Raw genomic sequence first — 19,324 nt, 5'->3', positions numbered from 1 at the left:
GAATCAAAGTGGTTTCCTAGAGATGTGTTAGGCTGAATGGCAGCTGCATCATTATTCTACCAACTGGGAAATTGAAACAGAGCTACTTCCCATGGCATCTGTTTGAACATGCTACCTAAAGGCATGTTAAGAAGACTGGGGAGCATCCATGGTGGGATAGCAACATACTGACGCTTAGCCCTTCCCATCCCAAAGACTTCCAGTTCATCTGTGTGGTTTCCATTGCATGGGCTTACAGTCTACACTGCTTTTGCTTTCTTATTAATGAGTAATCATCATATTATTGATCCCAATTATAATAACTTTTACTACCATTTTGGGCATAGAAAAAAGCTGAATTTAAAAAAGAATAAAAACACACACACACTCTTCAAATGCTGGTGCTTTTACACTGTCAGCTTCAGATGATTTTTTTTTTTTTTTTTGGCATTCATTATATTTTTTCTATGCTTATAGAAGATTCAGGTCAAACACCATATGCCCTTGAATCATATGCTATTTCAGGCCTTTTGATTTGTTGATTACTCTGTTAAACAGATATTCACTGGACCGACTCTAATGGGGGGTGGGCCATGGAGGGATTCTGTGCCACTGTAGATCACTGATATATAAAATTAAACTAGAGGTGGAACATAGCAAAAGGAAAGGATTATTTACCCAAGAGTCACCTTGGAGTCACTTCACTGTTTCTTTTCTACGAGTCGTCATCTTGCTTCTGGTTTTAAGTCAGGTAATTGCTCTGCTGCTTTCTGTGTTTCTGACTCGGCAGAACTTAGTCTTTCATCTGGTGTTTATTCATCTCGATGGAACAGCTTTCAGTCCTCTTTAAGAATTAATTTGACTTTAATGTCTAGTTATCTAAGACTCCCCTGGGCTAGGATGAATTCACACAGGGGGAATTTTGATTTGACAAATGGCCATTGTATGGGAGCCTTTGATCCTGCACCATGGTCCTTGTTTTGCTGAGCTTTAAGCAACATCAAAGTCTGCACTACGCGGCATGATTGGTGGTCGATGCTGGGAGAATTCTGGCACTTCCCAGCATTCCTGGGTGGCTGCAGCCTGTTAGGTGCAGATGAGAGCTGTCCTAATCCTTTACCCAAGTAGAGAAATTGGATGAGGGTGGAAGCAAACAGAAGATGGGATGAGTTTTTCCTAGGACCTCGGTGCCTGTTGAGTGACGTGAAGCCCTTTGCTCCCTAAAGTAGGAATTCCCAATCCTGGTCTTCCAATCCCTGAGGCCTGCTGAGTTTTTTCCCAAGTTTTTAGAAATTATGAGAAAAAAATTGTTAATTTACTTTTTATTTTTAAAAATACATAGAAAATGGCCAGGCACGGTGGCTCAGGCCTGTAATCCCAGCACTTTGGGAAGCCCAGGGGGGCGGATCACCTGAAGTGGGGAGTTTGAGACCAGCCTGACCAACATAGAGAAACCTCGTCTCTACTAAAGATACAAGATTAGCCGGGTGTGGTGGCGCACGCCTGTAATCCCAGCTACTCAGGAGGCTGAGGCAGGAGAATCGCTTGAATCTGGGAGGCAAAGGTTGCGGTGAGCCAAGATCATGCCATTGCATTCCAGCCTGGGCAGTAAGAGTGAAACTCTGTCTCAAAAAAAACAAAAACCAAAAAAAAAAAAAACGTAGAAAATGTGATGGATTCAGGTTAGAAAGACAGAAAGAAAACAGGCAAAATGCTGAAGACCATTGGAAATTGTTGCCCTGATGATTAGACAACATATCTCTAACGATCAAATAAATGTCTTAAAAGCAAAAGAACAGATGTAGGTTTTAGAGGCTGACCTTGATAGAGATTGTTCAGCAGCATCTAGACTCAGCAGGCAGTAAGTGTCACTCCTTCTTGAGAGGCGGACATTGTCTAACTCTGCAATCTCCTTTTCTCTGTGACAGATGGGGAACTTTCCATATCCAACGAAGAGGACTCCCTGGAAAATGGGCAGTCCCTGAGCTCCAGCCAGCTGTCTCTGCCTGCGCTGTCCGAAATGGAGCCAGTCCCAATGCCCCGGGATCCCTGCTCATATGAGGTGCTCCAACCGTCAGACATCATGGATGGGCCAGGTAATGCCCCTGGCAGGATTGTAGAGCAGGTCCCAGACACCAGGGATCTTTGGCCTGGCTGGACTTGGAATTCTATTTTGGGCTATCCTGAGCATAAGGGTCTGGAAATTTAGTAACACAGATTAGCTTTTAGTACATACTGAGTATTTTTTAAAATGGAATATATTTACGCTTATTATTCTACAGTGTTTAAAAAACTATTACCTTCATCTCTTTAAAGAAGATGTGGCTTATTTTTGTAACATTAATGATTTAAAATATTATTATTTTGTTTTTAACACTCATCTCTGTTAAGATAAAGCTGAGGAATCCTACATTTCTATATGATACATATCTAATTCTTCTGTTTGAAAGGTCCTTTAGTCTTCATCCCAGTATGCCAGATAATACTTGTATCAATTTACTGGATATAGTCCATTAATTTAATTGTCAAGTAAATTGTATAGAATGTACTGATTGAATTGTGTATCCTGCCGATAGCTGATTTTTGACGCCATGTGACTGTCATCTCCTTCTTTGGTCCAAAGGTGGCTGAGTGGCTAATACTCATTTTCTCAGAAGGTTTGCAGAGTGGTCCTAATTTGCCCCAAAATAGGTCCCTCCTGACAGCTAGGGAGCTGTGGTACTTGTTGTCAGGAGATGAGTCTGGGAGGAGGAACCTCTTGCAATATCCAGCATATAGGTAGAAGGCCTTTCTCCCCATCATGTGCAAAATCCACATCCACAGGCAGTCACGTGGGAGGGTGGGAGGGATGGGCTTTCACAGGGTGAATTCCCATGCTTCGCCGTGGGACCTGGTGAGTCATTGCTCCATCACTGTGTGCCACATTGATAATAATAGTGTCCCCAAGACAGGAGAATATAGTGCTCATGAGGCTTTTGTGCAGGGCTTTGGTGCTGCACAGAACACCTGATCAGGGAGGAGGAAGGAGGTTGGGGAGGGGAGGAGTCCCTTACAGGCTTTCTCACTGAGGCTGTGGCGGGAGGTGAGAGGAGATGCAGCGGAGTTACACCCTCCTACCCCAGGGAGGGTTTCCCAGTGAAAGCAGTGCATTCTAAAAAATAATCCAGACTTCCTTGTGACCCTGAAGTCAGATAGATTTGATTTTTATAGTAAAACTCCGTCATTCCAGCAGAATCACAGAGTTTCACTCTGTCATCAGCCAAGCTACCTGCATGGTAGGAAGGTGTGTGCCACCACCCAATGACAGCTCTTCATGAAAGCCAGTCAGGGGTTCCCCCATGAAGGAAAGGGAGAGGCGGGTCCAATGCAGTGCGAAGAGAAATGGAGGAATTGTCAAAAGAAAACTATAGTTGTGGTGAGCAAGAAGAAAGACGAAAGTGGAAGATTAAAAGGTTGACTTAAAGCGTGCTTTGCCTCGTCAAAGTTTACAGGAGCTGGCAGGGGCAGGATGCTGTTGCTAAAACTATAGAATTTGGGCTGAGAGGCTGCTGCTCAGCACCGGGCACTCCAGAACCTGGAGGAGCAGCCGTCCAGCGCCTGGGGATGCAGCCTGTGTGGTGTCAGCATTCCAGGCTGTCATCTGTACCCAGTGTTGCAGATCTGAGAGCAGAGACAGAGCAGATCCAGTGGACAAAACTGAGCCCCTCCACTTGTTTGAACCCACTCCCTCTTGCCCCTCAGCAAAGGGCAAGCAGGCCCCAGCGAGGGTGCTGGCATTCAGTTCTGGTTTGGTTAAGAGGGGCTCTGCACCATGGGCCTTCTGCACTGGCCACCCTGGTGATTCCTACTATGCTCCATGAGTCACATCTTCGAGCGTGCACAGGATTTGTATGACCAATGCTGAGTTTGAAATGGTGAAGTGTTTAATGGTTGGAGAAAACATCCTCCTCTTTCTCCTTGTTGCTCTTCCTGCCTCCACCCTCTCTTTTCCTCTGCCTCCTCTATCTGTCCCTCCTGCTTCACTGGGATTCTGGTGTCCTTGCTGTAGCTCTCTACACATGCGTGGCGGCCTGAAGCATCAGTGCTCTGCTGTGTTGCCAACCCGAGTCCCTGTCCTGTGTTCTCCGCTGGCCCCACCTGCACTGCGTTTGTGTAATGTCTCCTGTGTATCATGTGGTTGTCCCCTCAGTGTCTGAAGAGAGTCCCTCTGCCAGTGAATCTGGAGTCCTCCTGTCCCAAGATCCTTCAGCCAAACCAGTCCTGCTACTGCCCCCCAAAAAACCTGCTGCTTTCCCTGGAGACCATGAAGAGACCCCAGTGAAGCAGCTGCCCCTTCTCAAGCAGCCCCCGGCCCTGCCTCCCAAACCCACTACCAGGATTGCCAACCACTTAACAGGTGAGTGCAGACGTCTTTTGGGGCAAGCAGTCCCTCCTTCCCTTCAAGGGATTTTCTTTTTCTCTTGTTCTTTTAACTGAGGCCTGAAGGCAGCTCTCTGGGGAGGTTGCCCTGTGGGATGTTTGGGTGTTTCTGTGTGTGTCTGGATATCTGCAGTCATGACCAGGGTTTGTGTTTTTGTGTCAAGCAGCATTTGATATCCACCTGCCAGCCATATGCCAAGAGCTTTCAGTCATGTGTATCTGTAAATGTGTACATTGTATTTAAGTGACTATTTCAAGATTGTTTGCTCATCTAGGTGAAGTTGATTCAATGTCAACATTTTTGCAAAGATGAAGAATAGTGCCTTCTTCATATGAGTTTGTCAAGGTTTTAAATTTTTTGTCTTTAAGTTATTGACCTGAAGCCCAGTGTATTTCTCCTATTAAAATTCATGTCAGTTGTGTTCTCTTAGGGAAAAAAAAAAAAAGACAATCTGCAAATTATGTGGTAAATACTTTTAAAAGAAGAGTAAGCTTAGCAATGTTGTCCTAAAATGGTTGCACGCATACTTTGCAGTGTTTTTGAAGTGTTTACTTAATGAATGTATCCACAGGTATTAAATTGAGCACTCAGTGAAATTGTACTTCACTGCACTTTAGCACATGAATTAGATACCACTGTGTGATTTAAGGCTGTGGTATAATCAGAGATTAAAAGATTTCAGAGGGTCATTTCTCCAACTTTGATAATAGTTTCACCTGATGCTGACTGACTGCCTTTTTAAAAAGTGTTCGGTATTTTGACAAATAATACCTAGGTCATCACTATACCATTTGGTAACATGTAATGGGGGTGGAATTAGGGAAAAATATTCACCTATCTTATAGGAGAAACACTGAGGTTCAAGAAAAATAAGTGACTTCCAGGGCTGACAGGAATTCTGTAATAGAGGCACAATCGATGCTATGTTTCTCGACTCCGAGTTTGGCTAATGTTGTTTCCATAGCAGGCTGTCTTTCACGTGATACTGTGTTCTATCTATGAGAGTCCATCTTAGACATGGGCTCATGTCAAACTAATCTATTAATGTATATGTCCATCCATGTCAGATGTGTACGGCTTGAAAAAGCAAATTTCCATCTAACAGAACCATCTAACATATCAATAACACTTTAGTCCGGTGTCCAAAAATTGAAATTCACAGAAAACTACACAGGAGAAGAGGTCCCATAGATCTGCTTCTAGGCAATATCCACTGTCCATCTGTCTGTCTATTGAATAAAAATTGAATGTTGCTGTACGTATTGTTTTGTCACCTGCTTTTTGCACTTGATGATATGTTGTAAAGTGATTTTCACGTTAGTAAGTATTCCACGACGTGACTTTATTAGCTGCTTGGATGGATCAGGGTTTACTTGACTGACCCCCTTAAGGCTTTTCCGTCTTCCTCATTGTTAAACCACAACAGCAAACAACTGCAACAGCCTGCATATATCTTCATAATCTGTTCTGAGTTTTCTTTAATTTGTTTCTAAAATAAGAACTGTTGAGTCAAAGATTATGCACCCTTTAAGGCTTTGATACCAAATTTCCCTTAAGAACGATTAAACATTGTACAAAATAAACCCCTACATTAATACATATTTATTCAGCATATCTACAATAGGCGGAATGCTGTGATAAGTATCAAAGTGGATAGGAATATATAACAGTGTAATGCAGCTGTCCCCAACCTTTGTGGCACCAAGGACCAGTTTCGTGGAAGACCATTTTTCTACCAACCGGAGGTGGAGTGGGAGAGATTAGTTCGGGATGATTCAAGTGCATTACATTTGTTGTGCACTTTATTTCTATTATTATTACATTGTAATATATAATTAAATCATTATACAGTTCACCATAATATAGAATCTGTGGGAGCCCTGAGCTTGTTTTCCTGCAACTAGACAGTCCCATGTAAGGGTGGTGGGAGACAGTGACAGATCGTCAAGCAGTAGATTTTCATAAGGAGCATGCAACCTGGATTCCTCACATGCGCAGTTCACAATAGGGTTCGCGCTCATCTACCACTGCGGCTGATTGGACAGGGGGCAGAGCTCAGGAGGTAATGGTGAACAATGGGGAGTGGCTGTAAATACAAATGAAGCTTCACTCACTCACCTGCCCCTTACCTCCTGCTGTGCAGCCCAGTTCCTAATAGGCCACAGACCAGTACAGGTTCATGGCCCTGGTGGCTGGGGACCCCTGGTTTGATGAATGCATATATATACATAGAGAGTACTAACATAACTACTGTTAGCAGTAACACTTGCAGTTCAATGCAGTCTGATAAAGAGAAGTCTGAAGCTTGAACTGACTTTTCAAGCATGAATGACATTTATAGAAAGTGAGGGAAGAGTATTCCAGGAAAGAAGACCCTAGACAAAGCCTCAGAGGTGGCAACATTTTGGATCATTGAAGAGTTGGCTGAACAGGGATGGAAGCTTCATTCTGAGGTATACTGAGAGATGGGACTCACTAGAAAAAGGCATAAAAAGATTTAGATTTTAATCCCTACGCAGTGAAAAGACTTTGGAGGTTTTTGAGCAAGGGAGTGATTTGATGAAAACTAACCTTTAAAAGATCTTCTTGGATCACCCTGTAGAATGAGCAGAAAGGTTAAAGGCCTATCAGAGAAGCCACCACCGAGGCCAGCTCTGGGCCACATACTCCAAAGTCAGATCAGTTAAATGGACTGATCTGAGCCAGGGAGAATATTGTAGTGGCTTCTCCAATCGTTGAAATATGAGCTAACAAGCATCTGACTGATTATCAGTGAGAAGAGAGAGAACAGACCAGTAGATATGACATTGTAAAAAGAAGAGTCAGCAGAATTTCTTAACTAACAACACCTCTGATTTATCTAGTTATCTCATTAATGGAGGCAAACTTGAGTTTCATCTATGAGCCCAGGACCTCAGGTAGCCTGGTATCTGCAGGGTTCTTTACATGTGAGAGACCGAAGATATCTCAATTGACCCCTTCTCTCTGGCTTCCCTAGTCCTTTCCTGAGAGTAGACTCTATTATCTATATACTTCACCTCTACACAGCCTGGACCAAATGAATAAAAATACACAAGAAGCTAATATCCTTACTCTGTAGTACCTGGTAACCTCTTAAACATGATAAAGCAAGACAGGTAGAGAAATCCGTACACTTTAAATCTAGCGCTATCCTTTTGGGCTTAAACTCATTTAGACTTGCTTAATTTTTATAAGTGAGCAATCAGTCATAATGAATCTGCAGCACCATGAGGTAGCTACATTAACCCTGTTCTGTTACTAATTGCTCTGAAGACATCTGGGCCATGTCAGAGGGAATTAATAAACTAAGAATTCTAGAACTGTAAATTGAGACTTATGAGTTTTAGTCTGTCCTCAGTGTCTGCTGCTCTGTTGACATGTTTGAAAGGAAACACAGGACAATTGAAAGACACCAAGCGTGACTAATGGGGAGTGACAGTGGCTAATGGTCTGGTAGAATGCTGGAGGAAATGCGAGCCTGAACTGGAACTGCTTCCAAGTTCACGGCCAGAGAAAGTCATGCAGAAATACCTCTACTGTGGCATTTGCTTCCACTTTATCGGGAACACGTAATTAATTTGGAGAGTATTTGTCTTACAAATTCGTTCTGTTCATCAGCCAGGCAGAGAGAAGTTATCTCACTCTCCCTGTCTTGCTTCGTTTCTTGTTAACATCTCCTTCCATCTCACCTCCTCCAACATCCGCCATGCAACAGCATGTGATACGGGGCCAGGAGTTGTTGGGCATCCATTTCCTTTGTTTCCAGAAGTACAGTGTCCTACAGAGCTTGTCGTGTAATGAATGTGATCTGAAGTGAAATGCATCCTTCTTGGAATCCTTGCAGTGATGGATGACCCCAAAAGGGTGAGGAAGGCAAAAGCCACTGTCTCCTACCTCTCTAAGTCATCATGGATCACTTACCCGTGGCATCCTGGCTTCAGAAGTCAGATGTTCAATGCCGCATGAATAACCTATGCCTTCTGCATAAGGTACCTGTGGCAGGTGCCCCGGCATGCTAGTTGAATGAAGGATAAATCAATTCAGTTGGACTTCACAGTCAGATGTTCACATTTGGGTAATAATAATGGCAGTTAGCCTTTTTTGAGAACTCTACCACATACTCTTTGATACTGTTATCATTATTACCTCTTTTCACAGATGAACGTGAAATTTGGAGAAATTAAAGGACTTAGTCATAGTTACTGAGCTAGTAAGTGACAGATCAGCATGAACCTATTTTGTTTGACTCCAGAATCCTCATTTATAACCATTTGTTTATACTGTCTCCACCAAGATTCCCTTTCCCCGCCCCCCCCCCCTTTTTTTTTCTTTTCTGTTTTTGAGACAGGGTCTCATTGTGTCTTCCAGTCTAGAGTACAGTAGCACAATCACAGCTCACTGCAGCCTCCACCTCCCAGGCACAAGTGATCCTCCCACCTCAGCCTCCTGAGTAGCTAGAACTACAGACACATGCCACCACGCCTGGCTAATTTTTGTATTTTTTGTAGAGAAGGAATTTCACCAAGTTGCCCAGGCTGGTCTGGAACTCCTGGGCTCAAGTGATCCGCCCACCTCTGCCTCCCAAAGTGCTGGGATTACAGGAATGAGCCACTTTACACAGCCTATTCCCAAATCTTAAAAAAAAATCAGCTTTCTTTGTGTTTTAGCTTTGTATGTTTTAATCTGCTTAAGAAGTTAGAAAATCTGCTCCTTTGTTTTTATAAGTTGTATTATTCTGCTTGGGCTGCCACAACAAAAGAATGTAGATTGGGTAGTTTACACAGCAGAAATGTATTTTTCTTAGTTCTGGAGGCTGGAAAGTCCAAGATCAAGGTCCGTAGGATTCGGTTTCTAGTGACATCTCTTTTGCTGTCTGCAGACAGCTGCCTTCTCGCATGTTCTCACATAACAGGGAGAGAGAAAGAGATCTCTGATATCTCTTCTTCTTCTTCTTCTTTTTTTTTTTTTTAACAGTTTCTGCTCACCCAGGCTGGAGTGCAGTGGCATGATTTCGGCTGACTGCAATCTCTGCCTCCTGGGTTCAAGCGATTCTCCTGCCTCAGCCTCCCGAGTAGCTGGGATTACAGGCTTGTGCCACCACGCTCAGCTAATTTTCGTATCTTTTTTTAATAGAGGTGGGATTCCACCATGTTGGCCAGGCTGGTCTTGAACTCCTGGCCTGAAGTGTTCTGCCCGCCTCAGCCTCCCAAAATGCTGGGATTACAGGCTTGAGCCACCAAGCCCGGCCTCATGTCTCTTCTTATAAGGACATTAATCTTATCATATTAGGGTTCCATCTTCATGACCTCATTTGACCTTGATTACTTCCTTACTCCAAATACAGTCACATTGAGGGTGAGGGTTTCAACAGATGAATTTAGGGGGTGGGGGTACACAACAGCATGACTCAAGGACAAAAATTATCTAGTTCTTCAAAAATTAGTCATATACTCAAGGCACTTGGTTATAAAGAGGAGGATCTGAGTTCAGTTGGGTCGGGTTTCAAAGAACAGACCCAAAGGAGACAGTTTGTGTAAGAGTCAGGAGGCAGGGCAAACCACGTGGGAAGCATCTGACCACATTAGAGATTACTGACACTTCAGCAAAGAAAGGAAACTGAGGCTTATCCTTAAAAACAAGTGATAATACACACCTACTCAGGACTTATTTGCACAGTGGTTAGAATTCAAAACACAAGGAAACTTAATAAATTCTCAGAGCTTAGTTGTCTGCTCATTTCAATGTTACCAAAGTATTTGCTACCACAACTTTGCCTGACAAATGGTGTCCATGCCCTGTATCATTTTCCGCCCGAGCATGTGTACCTGTGTAATGAGGATCCTCTCTCCATGCTTGACCAATATTCCTGGTTACAGCCATCTCTCTAGTTTTGTGGGCATTTTCACTGTTCTACAGTCACATGCTGCTGCGTAATCTCACTATGTGTCTCTGTTTTTCTCTGATGCTCTCTCACTCCCATTGATCCCCACATTCCCCACCCTCCACGTCCTCCTCTCCAACCCTCCAGAACCACCTGGCTACTTCTGCCTCTGCCCCTGCCTTCCTTCCCAGTAATCCCAGCGCAATAAAACCAAAGATTAGACCACTGTGAACTTGGACTTTATGCCTTTAAATGGAAAAAAATGAAGTTTGCATAGAAGTCTCAGAGGTTTAAAGTTTACACTCTCTTGGTAACTGATACGTTGAAGGTGTTCTGTGTTCTTTATGAGATGGTCAGTCAAGTGCAGCCATAAGGTTTATTATAATCACAGGCCCTAGAGACGGGAGAAACAGCTCACCACACAGGGTGCATGGGGAAGCCTCAGGGTGGTCAGGAGGCAGAAAGCAAGGAGAGGGAAAGCTGAGGCCAGAGCCGTTATTGGGATTTCTGCAGAAAGGCAAAGCAGGGCAGACTGAACACTTTAGGAATGGCTAGTTTGCATAATGTCAGCAGGCTCTAAGCTATACTAGTTGCCAGGTACCTGGCCATGGGATGATTAAGGCAGAGGAATAATGCATCCTGGGGTGGACAGGCCTGATAGAGGAAGTCTGGCTCTGGACTGGTTCGTTTGCATATCAAAGGGCTGCTCCTGGCTTGGCCCTTGCTAACTCTGAGAATTGGCCAGCCCCAGAAGGGACAGTCTCCCCAGCCAGAAAGGTTTTTAAGATGTCAAAACTCATACAAAAAATAAAAAATGGAAACAACACAGAAAGAATGGGGGAGTTAGCTACATTTACTTTATATACTCACTTTTCTACCCATTTCTCCATGTTTTTCCAGTCTTGTTTCTATTCTCAAAATGCAGAAGTTTTTTTCTGTAGTGCATACAAGGACTATCTGTTGATAAAAACATTTTTTAAAGGATGCTTTCTGCTCTGATTTCTATAACCTGGGCAAAGATCGTAGCAAAATACCTGTCTTTTTTTTTTTTTTTTTTTTTTTTTAGCACTGTTAGGTTGGAGATTTAATTCTCTCGGCGCTTGTGTTTTCAGTGCCTGCTATGTGCAAGGTGCTCTGCCAGCCCTCATACAATGTACAAAAATGGTTAAGGCCATCAGCGGGAGGAGCTGCAGGCTGTGATAAGCTACAGAAAGTGTTTAATAGGAGGAGATGTAAACATGGCTCTAAAGAAATTCAAGTATAAGAGGTCAAATCCTTTGGGAGGAATCAAGAAAAAGCATTACTGAGGAGGATTTATTTAAGACAAGCCTTAAAGATGAGTAGGATTTTGACAGGTAGGATTGGAGGAGGAGGTTGTTTTTAAACAAGACACAAAAGACACACAGGGACATGGGTACAAGGCTCATTATGTTCAAGAAATAGCAAATAGTCAAGTCAGCAGGGATGTAGGATTCTTGTGGTGTAGTAAGGAAAACGGGCTGAAAAGTGGACACTGGTGAAACTGTGGAGAGTCGTGAATGCCAGGAGGAAGGATATAACTTTGTAGGAGGAAGTGAGCATCTTTTGTGCACTTTTTAGCAGCAATTGCTTGATTTCAGCCAAGCATGTCTCCTCAATGTTCCTGTGAATAAGATGGACAGTAATGCTGTTGGAGGGATTTATAACTGGATGTATAATTAACTGGGGCATATCCAACATCAACATGAAATTGCAAAGGGCACCAAGCTTCCTTCCTCTTGGATTTTTTCTAAACATCCCAGGGGTCAGTTTCATGAGGGCAGGGATTTAATCTGATGTGTTCCCTGCTGAGTCCTTAGCTACTGCAGGGAGAGAAGCCTTGCTGCTGAAGGAGGAGTTTGATGGTCTTTTGCCTGTATCTTCATAGCAGAATACTTGCATTTTAGGGTAGTTAACAAAATGTTCTCCGGTTCTAAGTTCTGCCGTAAATGAAACCTATTCCCCTGTGTTCTGTAGTGTTTGAAGGAAAAGTGATAACCTAGATGTAAAAGCAACCCCTTCTAAGAGTAGCAGTTAGAATATGACAGTCACCCATATTGGTCAAACTCATGGTCCAGCCCTAGGTCTCAGGCCGTGCACTAAGAATTTTGAAAGGAAACAGGCATGTTCTTACACACACCAACTACAGACAGACCAGCCATTAACATCATTGTAAATGCAAAACATACGAGTGTGACCTCCAGCAGTGAACAAATATCATCCTGCATCCAAGAGATGCAAGGTAAGAGATGAGCTGCAGCCATCCTTGTTTTTCCTTTAAAGTATTTATGGATCTACCTTGAACTTACACCATCACCATGAATATTCTACTTCTTAATAGCTCTGTATATATATATATGGTTCGGGGGAGTGTATGTTGAGATGCAGTCTCACTATGTTGTCCAGCTTGGAGTGCAGTGGCACAATCATAGCTCACTGCATCCTCAAATTTCTGGCTCAAGCGACCACCACACCTCAGCCTCCCAAGTAGCTGGGACTATAGGCATGCACCACTACTCCCGGCTAAGTTTTAAAACATTTTTAGAGACAAAGTCTCACCATGTTGCCCAGGCTGATCTCCAACTCCTGGGCCCAAGCAATCTTCCTGCCTCAACCTCCCAAGTAACTGGGACTACAGGTGAGATCTGCCACACCCAGCTCAGTATTTTCTTTTATATGATCTCAGTTTACTTTCAAACTTCATCTATGTAGCTCCTGTTTTGCCTGTTTTGAGAGCAGATGAATGTGGCGATGCTCACCCTGATGACGTGGTGACTGATTCGATTCCCTGTCCTCTTGGATGAATGAATGCTCCTTTTTTTTTTTTGAGACGGAGTCTTGCTCTGTTGCCTGGGCTGGAGTGCAGTGGCCGGATCTCAGCTCACTGCAAGCTCCGCCTCCTGGGTTCACGCCATTCTCCTGCCTCAGCCTCCCAAGTAGCTGGGACTACAGGCGCCTGCCACCCCGCCCGGCTAATTTTCTTTTTTTTTATTTTTTAGTAGAGACGGAGTTTCACTGTGTTAGCCGGAATGGTCTCGATCTCCTGACCTCGTGATCCACCCGCCTCGGCCTCCCAAAGTGCTGGGATTACAGGCTTGAGCCACCACGCCCGGCCATGAATGCTCCTTTCATCTCTCCGTCTCTGCACGTCTCACCCTCCTTTATACCTGTCCTGCAGAAGGCCCAGGTTCAACAGCACAGTGATCAACTGAAGGGCACTCTTCTCTTCCGGTCTCCCTAGGAGCAGCAGCACCAGTTCATGGCTGCAGACATAAACAATATGATGTGCTTTTATATAGGTGATTTATTATTTCTCATAAAATACTTACGGATCCTCTCAACAGGTGTTTGTGCCATGATTAGAAGGACATTTTGACTCTTTGAGAGCAGTTCCCTGGGCGGGGCGCAGTGGCTCACACCTGTAATCCAGCACTTTGGAAGGCCGAGGTGGGCGGATCATGAGGTCCAGAGATCGAGACCTTCCTGGCCAGCGTAGTGAAACCCCATCTCTACTAAAAATACAAAAATTAGCTGGGCATGGTGGCGCATGCCTGTAGTCTCAGCTACTCAGGAGGCTGAGGCAGGAGAATTGCTTGAACTCAGGAGGTGTAGGTTGCAGTGAGCCGAGATCACACCACTGCACTCCAGCCTGGTGACAGAGCGAGACTCCGTCTCAAAAAAAAAAAAAGAAAAAAGAAAAGAGAGCAGTTCCCTGGCAATTAATAATGTGTAATTTTATTGAAGAATAAGTGACTCTCATCTCTAGTCCTTCGCTACTCATGGCCATCTTCCCAGGGTACGTTTAATAATGCATTGAATATTTCAAAATTGCTAAGAAGATTTTAGATGTTTTCACTGCCAAAATTTGGTAAGTGTGTAAGGTGATGGATTTGTTAATTAGCCTGATTTAATCATCCCACTTTACAAATATGTATCAAAATGTCATCCCACAAATATCTACAATTATTATTTGCCTAGTAAAAATGTTTTTTAAAAAATTAATGTTTCTTTGTGGAAAGTGGCTCTGAAACTAAGTCAGCTGAGGGTGCCAGGGTTGTGTATGTTATCATGGCCCTTGAGGTCAGGATTCCAGATCTGAGGGCGGTCCTCACAAAGACCAGGCGTCTGCTGCGGTTTTCACGTGCTGACCTGGCTTGGAAGGGAAAGCCAGGTTTGGGACATTTCACAAAAAGAACATTGTTTCATTACTCTTGTTTCCCTCGACATCATCTCTCTCACCACAAGGGGTCAGTCAGCACATTTTGCCTTTGACCAAGGCAAAACGCCAGGCAACGTGATCATCCCTAGGCAGGCCTGGTGTTCTGAAGGACCTGATGGCGCTCCTATTGAGCTCTTTTTTGCAGCCAAGGGGAATCTGATTTAGCAGATTAGTGATGCTGGACTCTCATTTCTGTTCCAAATATACTGCCAACAGGCCCTTTATATCTTCAGGTGCAGTACCTATATCTAAGGTTAAGTAATTAAAGGAGAGAAGTAATTCCAACTCACTGCAATCAGTTGGCAAATGACTGAGAAAATCTTGCAACACGTTTATTCATTAGGCACTAAGTGTTGTGCTCATTGACAAGTAACCATCGATACAGCAGCAGTTACAAATGGGCCTCTACAGCAGGTGCTGATTAAAAAATTCATCTGTGGCTGGGCGTGGTGGCTCATGCCTGTAATCCCAGCACTTCGGGAGGCTGAAATGAGTGGATCACCTGAGGTCAGGAGTTGGCGACCAGCCTTGTCAACATAGTGAAAACCCATCTCTACTGTAAATACAAAAATTAGCTGGGTGTGGTGGCAAGCGCCTGTAATCCCAGCTACTCAGGAGGCTGAAGCATGAGAATTGCTTGAACCCAGAAGGCGGAGGTTGCAGTGAGCGGAGATCACACTACTGCACTCCAGCCTGGACAACAGAGAGAGACACCATCTCAATTTAAAAAAAAAAAAAGAAGGTTCATTTGTGATGGTAAGAAGAGAGGCTAGAGGTGTATTTATTTAGCCCACACTTATTCCATGTGTAGGCCACAGCCATACGGCACGAGGACCGACTTTAGAAGTCATCTTTGCTTTTTCTTTCCTTGTCTGAAGTCATAAGCCAGGGCTGTGTCATGTTTGGAAATACAGCCCTCTTGGGTTTTATGGTTCTGTGACATTCACGGTTTGGGTTTATTTTCCTTGTTCTCTGCAACTGGTCATTTTTGCTGCTTCCACTCCATCAACAGAGACAGTTTTATGAATACACTGCATCTCAATCAGTCTGGCTGCAGAAATAAGTCAGCAAGCAGAGAGTTCTGTGTGTGTCCTGGCAGGAGCAGCCACCATCATAATTAGAAAGGCAAGAGGTAGTGCATGTACTCCAACAATTAATAAATATCATGCATCTGATAGATGCAAAACCATTTATTCAGTGAGGTGCTATCAAGGGAAAAGAGGCATTTTTATCCCAGGCTATTTAGCGGTAAAGAGACTAAATCCCAGGAAGGTTAGATGTCTTCCTCAGGTAGTTAAAAGCAAAGCATGCAGGTTTTCAGACTCCTAGGTCATCCACTAGTTTTTATTTCTTTTTTTTTTTTTTTTGAGACAGAGTCTCACTCTGTTGCCCAGGGTGGAGTGCAGTGGTACAATCTTGCCTCACTGCAACCTCCGCTTCCTGGGTTCAAGCGATTCTCCTGCCTCAGCCTCCCAAGTAGCTGGGACTACAGGCATGCGCCACTGCGCCCAGCTAATTTTTGTACTTTTTTTAGAGACAAGGTTTCACCATGTTGGTCAGGCTGGTCTCGAACTCCTGACCTCGTGATCTGCCTGCCTCAGCCTCCCAGAGTACTGGGATTACAGGCTTGACCCACTGCACCCAGCCCCATTCACTAGTTTTCAATACTGATGTAGTGCAGTGTGCATCAGAAAAATACACTGAAATCTAGAAACCTCTCCTGGAGCGTTTTGTGGTGGTGTTTTGTTGCAAGCATGGAGAACCGCCATGGTAGTCCTTTGCAAGCCTCTCTGCTCTACCATTGATTCACTTTCCAATCACCTCTGCTTTTTTCCGCTGCCTCCTTATGATACTGCCACCACATATTAAACACTCAGTTGTTTTTTTGGCTTCTACCTTCCCACCCCAGGCTGGAAAGCATCAGGATAGGTGGATTTTCAGAAGTGTGGTGAAAGCCCTATTAGCAACACTGCAGCTATATAAGGTACTTTGCAATTTACAAAGCATGTTCACGTGATCCTGTCTGACCCTCCAAGCAACCTATGGCAGAGGTGGGGAATGTATTATGATGTTTGTCTCAGAATCAAGACTACATTTGTTGAACTCCTGTGGTGCATCAAGGAGTACCGGGGTATTCTCAGGCCTTATGCTAACCTTTATGAAGACTTTGTAAAATTAGAACAAGTGCCCTGTAGTGGATGCCACTTCCTCTAGAGTGACTCAGCCCCGTGCCAGGGCAGGCCTCAAGCTAGATTTCAACCCTAAGTTCCCCTCAGCACCTTACATGGAGCGTGTAGTTATTAATCTATTTACTTCTCCTTACAGATCTATACTGTGGACAATACTCCCTTTCTACAGATGAGAAAACCGAGGCTCAGGAAAGCTAAATGTCTTAGGAAGAGTAACAAAGTTTCTTGGTGTTGGAGCTGTACTTAAACCCCAGCTCTTCTGAGTTCTAAGCCAGTGGTGGTTTCACCAGGACATTCTGCCCTCGGCCCACAGCAGAAGCCTCTGCACCTCCATCCCAGCCCTCCCAGAGCAGTGCTGGGATGAAGCTCCTCCTCTAGAAGGCTCTAGGCATTTGTCATTTTGCCTATGGAGGGAGTAGCCTCTTCAGAAAGGAATGCCTCTTTCAGGGGTGCTTCTCAGACTTGATAGATCAGTGTCCCCTGGGGATCTTGTCAGAGTATCTGGGCTGGGCCCTGAGCATCTGCATTTCTGATAAGGTTCCAGGCCATGTGGCTCCTGCTAGTCCAGGAACCACACTTTGACTAGCAGACCCTTAATATAGCAGAAACCAGTCACTGATTTCCACCTTTTCCCATTGCCCTGAAGACATGATGAAAAGATAAGTGTTTATTGGGCATCTACTATGCACTAGGCTCAGTCCATTCTAACAGGTAAAATGGGAGGAAGCAGCCACGCTCAGTGAAATTTAATAATTATTACATCACACATACCTCTTGCAAGGAAAAATCAGCAACAAGTTAAGAAAAATGAAAGGGATTGAATTGACTCAAGAGGCAATGCTGTGACACAGGGAAGCATGAGGCTTTGGGGGTCCTGTGGGCAGGCGCCTCAGCCAGCCTCGGGAGGATGGGCTTCCTGAAGGAGGCAATTAATAATGAGGATGGTGACAGCATCAAGAATTACAGTTACTCTCTGTGGAATGGCTGTTTGGAGTGTCTGGAGTGTCAGACGCTATGCCACACAGTTTATGTACTTTATTTAATTTTACAATTGTCCTGTAACACAGGGGTGTCCAACCTTTTGGCTTCCCTGGGCCACACTGGAGGAAGAAGAATTGTCTTGGGCTACACAGAAAATACAAACATTAATGATACCTGATAAGCAAAAAGAAAGAAAGAAGAAAAGGAAAGAAAAGAAAAAAGATTCACGCATAAATCTCATCATGTTTTAAGAAAGTTTACGAATTTGTGTCGGGCCACATTCAAGGCCGCCCTGGGTTGCATGCATGCTGCCAGTTGGACAACCTTGCCATAACGCATTATTTCACAGATTGGAAAACTGAATATCAAAAAGATTAAGCAATTTGCTGAAGCCAACAGAACTGAATCGGTGCATGATTTTATAGTGTATCTTATACTTTTTAGCCCAACAAATTTTGGTAATGATTTTATGCCTCTCTGCCCAATAAGGACTTGCAGCACCAAGTGTCATTTCCATCCAGGTAGATCAGAGTGATCTGGGAGTTTGTTTATAAAGCAGATTCCTGGGCACCACTGTGGCCTTATTGAATCTGAACTCTGAAGGTGAGGCCCAGAAATCTGCCTCTCCCAAGCTTCCCTAATGAGACTGACGAAACGCTACTTTAAGAAGTTGGCTGCTGGGCGCAGTGGCTCACGCCTGTAATCCCACCACTTTGGGAGGCCAAGGCGGGTAGATCATGAGGTCAGGAGTTTGAGACCAGCCAGGCCAACATGGTGAAACCTCATCTCTACTAAAAATACAAAAAATTAGCCAGGCATGGTGGTGTGCGCCTATAATCCCAGCTACTCAGGAGGCTGAAGCAGAATTGCTTGAACCCGGGAGGTGGAGGTTGCAATGAGCCAAGATCACACCACTGCACTCCAGCCTGGGTGATAAAGTGAGATTTGATCTCAAAAAAAAAAAAAAAAAAATTGACATCCTGAAAAGTGGGTGCCATGCAGTAGAATCCTGATTTACCCAATTCCCTTTGTCATCCTCATTATAAAAATGTAATAGCCTCACTAAACAGAAATGGGTACTAGGGATATATTTCTTGGTTTGTTTAGTAAATGTACAGAGTGCACACAGGGTACATAAAACATCAGAAAGAAGGCAGAAGAACCTAAATGCATTGAATCAATATGTAGGAAAAGCTAATCACTTGATGAAGTACTTATTGCTTGACACAAAATTTTGAAGAAAGGCTCTTTATGCAAGCTTGTCTAAAACATCCTTAAAGTTTAGACAAGATATAGATAGAAATAGAATAAAAGATTTTATTTCTATAGATAGAAATAAAATAGAAAAATTCACCCACAAGGATTTTAGACATCTTATCATTTACAAAAGGCTCAATGACAAATGATTTTTGTAAAACTCGATTGGAAGTGCCATTAGACAAATTGGTTTAAGAAGTATCCTTTAACTGCACATTCTAAATGTGGACAAGATAATCATTAGGTTAATAGATTTTAGGCAAATTGGCTTTTAGTAAATTGGTTTAGGGAAAATTGGTCTTTTACTTTTTACATGTTGGGGGCATAGAAATAGAGTCTGGAAATTATCCCAGTGACCC

General features: G+C 43.7%; 1 protein-coding gene across 8 annotated transcripts in view; it reads left to right on the top strand.

The window, feature by feature from the left end:
• The window catches only part of PHACTR1 (phosphatase and actin regulator 1), a 571,629-nt gene that overhangs the window by 466,497 nt on the left and 85,808 nt on the right, over positions 1–19,324 (top strand). For 4 of the 8 annotated variants that reach the window (XM_023185352.1, XM_023185357.1, XM_023185351.2 and 1 more), the window contains 2 exons: positions 1,908–2,075; positions 4,169–4,375. In XM_023185352.1, the coding sequence (XP_023041120.1) occupies positions 1,908–2,075; positions 4,169–4,375 (375 nt within the window). The remainder of the gene's footprint in view (positions 1–1,907; positions 2,076–4,168; positions 4,376–19,324) is intronic. The other 4 variants (XM_023185354.2, XM_031935689.1, XM_023185360.2 and 1 more) reach the window with 1 other exon arrangement.

This window comes from Piliocolobus tephrosceles, chromosome 5 (genome assembly GCF_002776525.5).
Source record: "Piliocolobus tephrosceles isolate RC106 chromosome 5, ASM277652v3, whole genome shotgun sequence".
NCBI lineage: Eukaryota > Metazoa > Chordata > Mammalia > Primates > Cercopithecidae > Piliocolobus > Piliocolobus tephrosceles.
The sequence above is the reverse complement of the archived record's forward strand: the minus strand, read 5'-3'. Positions and strand labels throughout refer to the sequence as shown.